The 9,261-nt window shown below is 43.6% G+C and overlaps 1 protein-coding gene across 1 annotated transcript; it reads right to left on the bottom strand.

Moving 5' to 3' along the window:
- Positions 1-5,250: 5,250 nt before the first annotated feature.
- On the bottom strand, positions 5,251-8,463 carry LOC128740416 (uncharacterized). The gene is made up of 2 exons (XM_053835954.1): positions 5,637-8,463; positions 5,251-5,543 (listed from the first exon to the last, which is right to left on the bottom strand). The coding sequence occupies exons 1-2, from the start codon at positions 8,461-8,463 to the stop codon at positions 5,251-5,253; spliced, it is 3,120 nt and encodes a 1,039-aa protein (XP_053691929.1).
- Positions 8,464-9,261: the final 798 nt, after the last annotated feature.

The following is a 9,261-nucleotide window of genomic DNA, read 5'->3' as shown; positions in this document are numbered from 1 at the left end:
GAATAACTATCAGCAAGAAATGTGCAACGAAAAGATTAATTGTTTTGTCAGAATTCGAGAGTGTTCCGCGGGTACATTATTCCACTCCGCTGAGTCCATTACTATCTGTGATATGTATCAGCATTCACATTACACGATCGTTCGATGATGATGATGATGATGATGCTGCTGCTGCTGCTGCCTGTTACTGATGTATACATTCGCTATTACAATGAAAAAAGAAACGGGTGCCATGCCGAAAGATATGGTCATACATTTCCAAATGACATCACATCATCGCGAAAGTGACAGCCGGGTGCCTTAGTTGCCGAACTTTTATACATGAGCCTGTCAACTTTTGTTGCGTTCGATTCAGCGAACAGGCAAAGCTGGCTGTACCTATACACATAGTTGGATATCTATGAATATGAATTTGCATCATGCTGGGGCATAAATCATCTTTTGTTAATGTGGGAAACTCAACCACCCGGCTGTGGCTGTGTGGCTGCGGGAATCACGGTTGGATATCATCAAAAAGGTTGATGAATTTTTATGACCGTATTTGTGTAATAAGTAGTGAACCTGAAGAAATGAGTTTTTCTTTGAAGTTACGAAATGGATTCCTGTTTTTCTAGGAACATTCTACATCTACACAGACTTAAAGCACCAAGTTTCGTGACGGAGCATGTGATGGTTGCAGATAAAACATAATATTCACGTCCAATATAACTTAGGATATTATTATAACTATCAAGTCACTTTTCGATTGATTCATTCATATTACACTGAAGCGAAGAAATCGGCGAACAAAAAACCAATTTATAACGGTCTGATAATGCAGCGTCGCGTCCTTATGAAAAACATCCATAAGTGATAGACAGGATCTGCGTGGGAAGTGATTCTCAAATGCATACAAACCGTCTGGATCAATATTTCAAAAGCCTGGTGCGTGCGAGTGGTGGTATATGATGAGCCACCGGTAGCCATATGCCTTTACCACATCGAGAGAAAGAGAGATCCTTACTTTGCTTTGTAAGGTCTGCTTGCGTCGTCCGTTCGCTGGCTTCTGCTTAGCGTTGCCTGTCGCGGTTGGTAATATCTTCCTCCTCGAGATGTATGGGAAAAAAACAAAAACTGGAACGGTTGTTCAATATTTTGTGTGTGAGAAAAAAATCATCTTGACTGCCATGGGAAAAAAACTTAGGAAAGGTGCAAGGTGCTAATGTAGTACGAACTATGCCATCTGGTGTTCCGGGTAGCAATCTATAATTGATCAGTACTAGATCGTAAGGATCAGAGTGTTCCGAGATTTTTGATATACGTGCCCTTCCGGTTGTTACAATCAGAATTGTGAGAAACGGGCACTTGATGTTAGTTGAAAAGCTTTCGGTTCGGTATATCGGAATCGCTCAGTTCGCTTGAATTTGCTTGAAAATTGACAAGCTGGCTGAGGAGTTTAATTAATATAGAAGTATCCATCAAGTATCCGAGCTAGATAGATCTTGAAGTAATTGTTTAAAATTGTGTTTAAAAATCCAATTAAGTTTCACATACTTCTACTCATAACTAACTGAGATAAGCAAATGAAGAATAAGTATTTATAATTACAAAGAGTGTTATTTCCTCTTCAGTGCACTCATTTCTTAATTGAAAAATAGATTCAGCAGAAGCTTTTCTTTCTCATTTCAGTGACTTTATTCCGTTGTGCTAATTCGCTAGCACAACATAAAAAAACAATTAAGCGTTTTCAAGAAATGCAGGACCAGCCAGTCTATAGAATCAAACGTCGTCATTTCGGTTTCGCTACGGCCGGTGAGCACGTGCCCGCAAACTCGAGTTCATCGTTCTATCGTCGTCCGGTCCGCAAAATATAGCTTGCGCCAGTGGTGTTGAATTTTAGACTTCTAGACATTCTGAAAAACTAAAGATCGTGTACCGTGACGAGTCCAGCTCGTAGCGAATTTCGTTTCTGCTTGACAGCAATCCAGGTTTGCACCAGCTGGGTTCTTTCTTTTCGGCTTCGAAACATTTCGTTATGTGACGCTAATGTGATTCTAAAGAGCACTAGAATTCGTTATCAGAAAGGAAACGGATTAGTCACTTACTGTAGGTAATACTACAGGAAACGCATTCCACAACTACACTCGTGCAATAACCAAATCACGCCCGAGGGAGAAGAAAGAAAACAAACGCGGAAGCTGTGTCATTTACTAATGCTGAAAGGAATTCTCGGCGATAAGCATCAATAATCACTGTCCATTAGAATTTCAGTTAGCTTGATTTTGCAGAGTTTACGTCACTGGAACCGTTCGTTAACAGTCTAGCGACAGGTGATCGAGAGACGGAACTTGGCAGTCAAACAATGAAAAGCGCTAATACTTGCATTGCTTAAATTTATTTTTAAATATTAATATAAATTTATTGCAATTTGGATTTGAATAATCGAACATTCCGTTCCAATTCCGTCTTTGTTCTGGGGTGATACACGTAACTCGTCTAATGCGGGCCTTTTAATATAGGGGTTTTAGCTTTCTATGTCAATTGCCTGTCAAATGTCAAATGGCTCCTCAACGAATAACCTCTCCAGCGGAGCATCCCCAGTTCTAGCTGCGAAACTCTCTGATATAATTTAAATAGGGATTCCGAATTTTCTTGCCACCGAATGCAGTTAAACTTCGAGTTCATTATTTAGGAATTTTTTTGCGCAACAAGTGAAATAAGAGATTCTCTTCATGTCTCTTCTCTTACGTTTATAAATGCATTCCAATGCAATTTTTCTTAACCAATAGCTAGAGCTAATAACGCCAGCAACCATTTCATGCGGAATTAATCCGTCCAAGTGCATTTGCATCGCCGTAATTTCTCATTTGCATCACGCAAGAAACGCTGTAGGAAATTACCCATTGGGTATTTTCTCTTGAAAATTTGGGTAGAAGTGGTTTAGGGTGTATTGTTTACACTATATGTTTATCATTGTCAGTTTTTCGAAAATTGAAAAAAATTTCGTCACCCGAAAAGGAACGCCGCGAATTGATTTTGCGCAAACACCTGGGCAATCCTCAACTCTCTCCTCAGGACATCGGAAAATAACTCGCAATCGTGTAGTCAACGGTGAATCGTGTGATTAAATGTTACTACGAAACTCTGAGCATCGAACGGAAGGAGAAATGGGGTCAGAATGAATGTTCTATTAGTGATCAGGATCACAAGCGTGTCGGGTAAGCGTTTCAGCAGAATCCCAATGCTTCCGTCAGGAATGTGGTCAAAAAGTTGAATCTGACCAAGTCTTTCGTTCAAAGAGTCAAGGACCGAGAGGGACCGCATACAAAGCGTACAAAGTGTAGAAAGCTCCAAATCGTGACTAACAGTAAAATACGGTAGGAAAGTCTTGGGCCCGGAAACTGTACACCCAGATGCTGAAGAAGTCTCTTTGCTTCATCATGGATGCTGGCACTTAAGTCAAAGCGGACTTCCGCCAGCTTCCGGGGTAACTGTTTTTCTCCGCCCAACACAAGTTTGATGTACCGGAGGAAATAAGAAAGCAGAAACTTTGAAAGTTTGCAAAAAATACATTTGGAGAGCGATCTGTTCATATGGCAAACGGAGTGCGCCGTTTATAACTACCGGGACTGTAAACGGGCAGATCTACCTCAGGGAGTGTCTACAAAAGCGTCTGCTTCCTCTACTCCTCAACACGAGGCCGGATCTTCTGGCCGGATTTAGCTTCGTGCCACTATTCAAAGGATGTCCTGGAGTGGTACGAAGCCAACGGGGTCACTTCGTAGCATACGGTTATGGTATTGAAGTTGAATGAAGTAAATACGCCAAAAGTTTACTAATGGGTTATATTTTATTGTCTGAAAAAAGTCTAGGCAATTTTATACAGCGTTTTTTCCGTGATGCAATTTGATGTGGAACACCCTTTATTTTCAACATACGACTGTCTCGTTAATCGCCTTCCAATCCATCACGCGATCCAGCATTCGTCGACTTTATCCACGCCGAACGTTCTGACTTCCGAGTCGAATTGGCTGTTCGTAGTGTGCTGGACTTGGATAGGTAGCCTTCCTAGGGCCACGCTACCGAGTCTCGTGACTGGGTTGCCATCTTAGGTGTAGTACCGAGACAACGCATTTCTTTGTTCAGCTACCCGCTCCGGATCAGACGCTGTCGTGAGCTGCTCCTGAACAACCGTGTACCTGGTTGAGGAAGGCTGATAAAGCTATTCTTCGTTGCTACACTCAGCATTCGCGTGAGTATCTCGTTTCCTATCAGGATACAACGTTAGTTTCCACTGGAGTTGGTAACCCTAACTCCGCTAAGGTTCCGGTTGGAACACGGGGAGGTAGCAGGCTTGGCATACACTTTTGCTCCGATTTTGCTCTTTTGATTACTGCATCTCAACCAAGCAAAATTTTAAAAACTGATGTATGGGGCGTTTGTGGAACTTGCTATTGCTATTGCTGAATTAAGAATTACTGTGCATTTTGTATTTATGGTGCTATAAGGCTGCTACCCTCTTGGTAGCAAAAAGAGCGCTCTTTTTGCTACCAACAGCATTGCTGCCCTACAGCGCCGTAAATACTGAAGATAAAACTTCACTTTCTTCAGCAATATTATAGATAATTACAAGCTCTACAAATGCCCCACACACCACTTTTTCAAATTCTGCTTGGCTGAGGAGCAGTAATCAAAAGAGCAAAATCAAAGCGAAAAGTGTACGCCAAGCCTGGGAGGTAGGGATAGGAGTTACTGGATAAAAGGTTAAGGTTCACTACGAGGTCTATGTTGGGCATTATCCAGCTGTTTACTAGCCACTGGGAACCACGGTTACGTAATTGCCATTATACCACTATACTGGTTGATTGAATTTGCACAGTGACAACTTGTCAAGACGGACCGGCAAAGCTATTGTACGAGACTCGACACGGTCCGGCTCCTTATCGTCGGCGGAGCCTGAAGGGTTTTCCGGTTCACCGGTTTTGACGCGAGACTGGAGGGTTCGAATTAGAAAAATAATTTAATTTTATCCTGGTCTGATTTAATCGATAGTCAAACGATAACTCGTCGGAAAATTAAAACTAGTGGCCACTTATATCTACAGTTTACAATGTATATCGGTACATAAGCATTTATATATTGTTCTTCGGTTTTTCGTGACTTGCTGCAGCAATGTATATGTGCACACTCGGGACAAATCGCTACGATGTGCAATGTTCGAAACACGACGATAAGACGATAGGACGATAGCGCTGTTGCATCTTTCACTCGTTATTGCAGTGATGCCGATTCGATCAGATTATTCTGAACATCCTCCCGCCGTTGAAAGGTGTCCCTTTCGAAACTCTGCTCTGGGTCGATGGGTAGAAAGCACAGCTTCGATACAGGTCTTCGCAAAATTCCATTCTCTGTTTTGACGTCGACGACTCGTACAACACCTTCGGTACCAGGGATGACCTCGATAATACGGCCAAGTAGCCATTTCTGAACTGGCATGTTGTCCTTTTTGATGAGCACAAGTTGACCTACTTCGACTTCTACCTTCTTGTGCCACTTGTATCGTACTTGTAGCGACGAAAGATACTCCGATTACCAACGATTCCAGAAGTGCTGAATGATAGCGGTGATGTGTTCATTTCGTTGCCTAGGATGCTTACGTTGATCGATGACTACGGGACGTGCGACAGCGTTCAAAGATCGAAATACCAAAAAGTGTCCCGGAGTTAACGCCTCAAAATCCTCTGGGTCGTCCGATAGCGGGGTGAGCGGTCTCGAATTTAAAACCGCTTCAATTCGACACAAAACGGTTGAGAACTCTTCGAAACTCAGAGCTGCTGCTGCTGTATGCTTCAACAATAACACCTTGGTTTGACGGATGTTTGATTCCCATATACCGCCGAAGTGCGGTGCCTCTGGGGGATTGAAGTGCCACTCGACACTGTTGCCGTAGGCTCGTAGAATGTCGTCTTGGTTGTCGAAACTCTTAAAAAACTTCTCCCATTCTTTCAACAAATTAGCGGCGCCAACAAAATTTGTGCCGTTGTCGGTCCAAACTGCGATAGGTCTACCTCGACGGCTAACGAAACGATCGAATGATGCCAAAAATGCTGCGGTTGATAACTCGCTGACCAACTCGAGGTGGATCGCTTTTGTTGCCAGACAAATGTAAAGCACAATCCATCCTTTATACTCGACGGTGGAACGTTTATTGCGCTGCTTCAAGAATACTGGTCCACAGAGATCGATACCGACTCGATAAAACGGATACTGTCCTTCCACACGGCAAGCTGGCAAATCACCCATGTACTGTTGAATTGGACGGGGATTGCTCTTGAAACAAACGACACAGCTCTTGATGACCTGCTTGACCACGCTTCTTCCTCTGATGATCCAAAATTCTCTTCTGGTTGCAGCAAGTGTGACCTGAATGCCGGCGTGCATATTGGACTCATGGAAAGACCGGATGATTGCACCTGTGACGGGATGGTTCTTGGGAAGGATCATCTGGTGTTTAGTATCATATGAGCAGGCCGATTTCGATAGACGTCCACCGACCCTCAGTAGTCCGTGGTTGTCTACAAACGGAGAAAGTGGTATTAGCGAATGGTTCTTCGATGTTACCTCCTCTCGTAATTGGGCGAATACTTCCGGAAAGCTCTCCTTCTGGACGAGACGAACAATTGTAAGCTTGGCGTATCGCATTTCCTCTGCACTAAACTCTCCACGACGTTGATTCTCTGCACTACGCTGACGATTCTGGAACATGCGCTTGATACGCGCGACGACTCGAAGCATTATGTTGTACTTGCTGCAATTGTCGAATAAATGCAGCCTTTCGACCACTGCGGGCATGGCGGTAACCTGGATCAATTCTGGCAGCTGCATGGGGTCAACCAGCTGCACTCCCTTTGGCCAGACGATATCGTTTTTACGTAGGAATGGCGGTCCACACCACCAAAGTTTAGATGAATGAAGCTCTTGGGGCATAATTCCACGTGAGACCAAATCTGCCGGATTGTCATGCGTGCTGACGTGACACCATTCGCTTGGGTCGGACAGCTGTTGTATTGCAGCGACACGGTCTGATACAAAAACATCCAGTTTACTGGGGCAAGTGTTGATCCAGCTGAGAGCAATAGTGGAGTCGGACCAAAAACGAACTCGGTTCACGGTAACTGGTAGGGATCGTCTTACATTATCTGCTAATTGAGCGAGCAAACGAGCTCCACATAGCTCTAGGCGCGGAATCGTGGTTCGATTTCCCTTGATAGGTGCGACGCGAGATTTTGAACATAGTAAACGAATGGAGATTTGACCTTGCGAATTTCGCGACCTTAAGTACAAACATGCTCCGTAGCCCTTCTGCGATGCATCACAGAACCCAGCAAGTTCTACAAATTCTGTTTGCAACAATGGAAGTACACAGCGACTAATCCGAATTGTGTTCATCGTCTGTAACTGTAGTCGATACTCGTTCCACATGTTTTCTATACCAGCTTCCAGCGGCTCGTCCCAATTTAGTTTCTCTTTCCATAGTTCTTGCATGATGAGTTTACCTGTCATAATAACTGGTCCTGCTAGGCCAAGTGGATCGAATAACTTTGATATGTCTGAGAGAATTGTTCGTTTGGTCGGTACTCCTTCGTCAAAGGCAATTGACATAACTTCGAAACTGAATACATCTTTATCGGGTTGCCAAGTTAACCCAAGGGTTTTAGTTCGGCCTTCTTTGTTCAGCAGTACCTTTTGCTCCAGCCTGGCTTCGGGAATATCAGCCAACACCTCTTTGCTATTTGAGCACCACTTATGCAACTCGAATCCTGCCTTTTCGAGCATAGCAGCTAGTTGCCCTTTCAACTCTCGTGCTTCCTCTACCGTATCAGCACCGAATAAAACATCGTCGACATATACCGATTTCTTGCCAACTTCTGCTGCAAGGGGATACTGCTCTGCTTCATCTTCACAAATCTGCATTAGTGTCCGGACTGCCAAAAACGGGGCGCTGGCAGTACCATAGGTAACTGTCGTTAACTGATAAACACCGATTTCATCCTTGGTACTGGATCTCCAAAGAATCTGCTGGAAACGTCGATCTTCTTTGCGTACTAAAATTTGTCGGAACATTTTCGAAACATCGGATGTGACCGCGACCTTGTACGTTCGAAAGCGAAGTAGCGTATCGACAAGCTGGGGTTGCAACGTTGGTCCCACCATAAGTTGATCATTCAGCGATTTTCCATTGCTAGTTTTAGCCGAAGCATCGAACACCACCCTGAGTTTCGTCGTACTACTATCTGGGCGTTTGACAGCATGATGCGGCAAAAAATATTGCTTTTCCGATTGCAACTCTACTGGGTTGAACGTGCCAATTTGTTCCATATGACCCAGGTCGATGAACTCCTGCATAAATTGTTTATAATCAGCGTAAAGTTTCTGATCCTTCGTGAGTCTCGCCTCCAAAAGAAGGAACCTGCGGTGAGCCATATGTCTAGAGTCTCCAAGGTCAATTTCCATGCTTCTGAACGGTAGCGCTACAGTATACCGACCTGTAACATCACGACTGTGGTTCGATACAAAATGATCTTCCGCGGCTTGTTCTTCGACGGACCAACTATTTTCGGAACCGTAATTTTCGATACACCAGAATTTCGAAACTTGTTTGTCTAATTGTTCATTCGTCACTGAGAGCACTTGCACTTGAGGGTAACTATCTCTCTCCTTTACATGACCACCTGCAACCCAGCCAAATACTGTCTGTCGAAAGGTCGGAAGCTCTTTCGATAGTGTATAGGACTTAAACAGCATCATTTTGTCCCATTCAACGATTCCGAAAAGGATATCAATTTTCGCTGTTTTATTAAACTGTGGATCCGCAAGATCTATCCAGTCGGGAATATTCCAATTCGCAATATCAAAAGATCGCAACGGTAATTTATTTGTGATTCGAGGGGTAACCAAAAATTCAGCCATCGATTCGAAATAAGATGACCTTGAACTAACATGGGCGACAACTGATTCTGTAATTTGCCTTCCTGCTCCCCCAAATCCAACAACAGACACGTTCGATGAAAAAGTTTCGGCGGAGCCTGAAGGGTTTTCCGGTTCACCGGTTTTGACGCGAGACTGGAGGGTTCGAATTAGAAAAATAATTTAATTTTATCCTGGTCTGATTTAATCGATAGTCAAACGATAACTCGTCGGAAAATTAAAACTAGTGGCCACTTATATCTACAGTTTACAATGTATATCGGTACATAAGCATTTATATATTGTTCTTCGGTT

The sequence above is a fragment of the Sabethes cyaneus genome, chromosome 3 (assembly GCF_943734655.1).
Source record: "Sabethes cyaneus chromosome 3, idSabCyanKW18_F2, whole genome shotgun sequence".
NCBI lineage: Eukaryota > Metazoa > Arthropoda > Insecta > Diptera > Culicidae > Sabethes > Sabethes cyaneus.
Note: the sequence above shows the minus strand (reverse complement) of the source record. Positions and strands in the feature narration are given on the sequence as shown.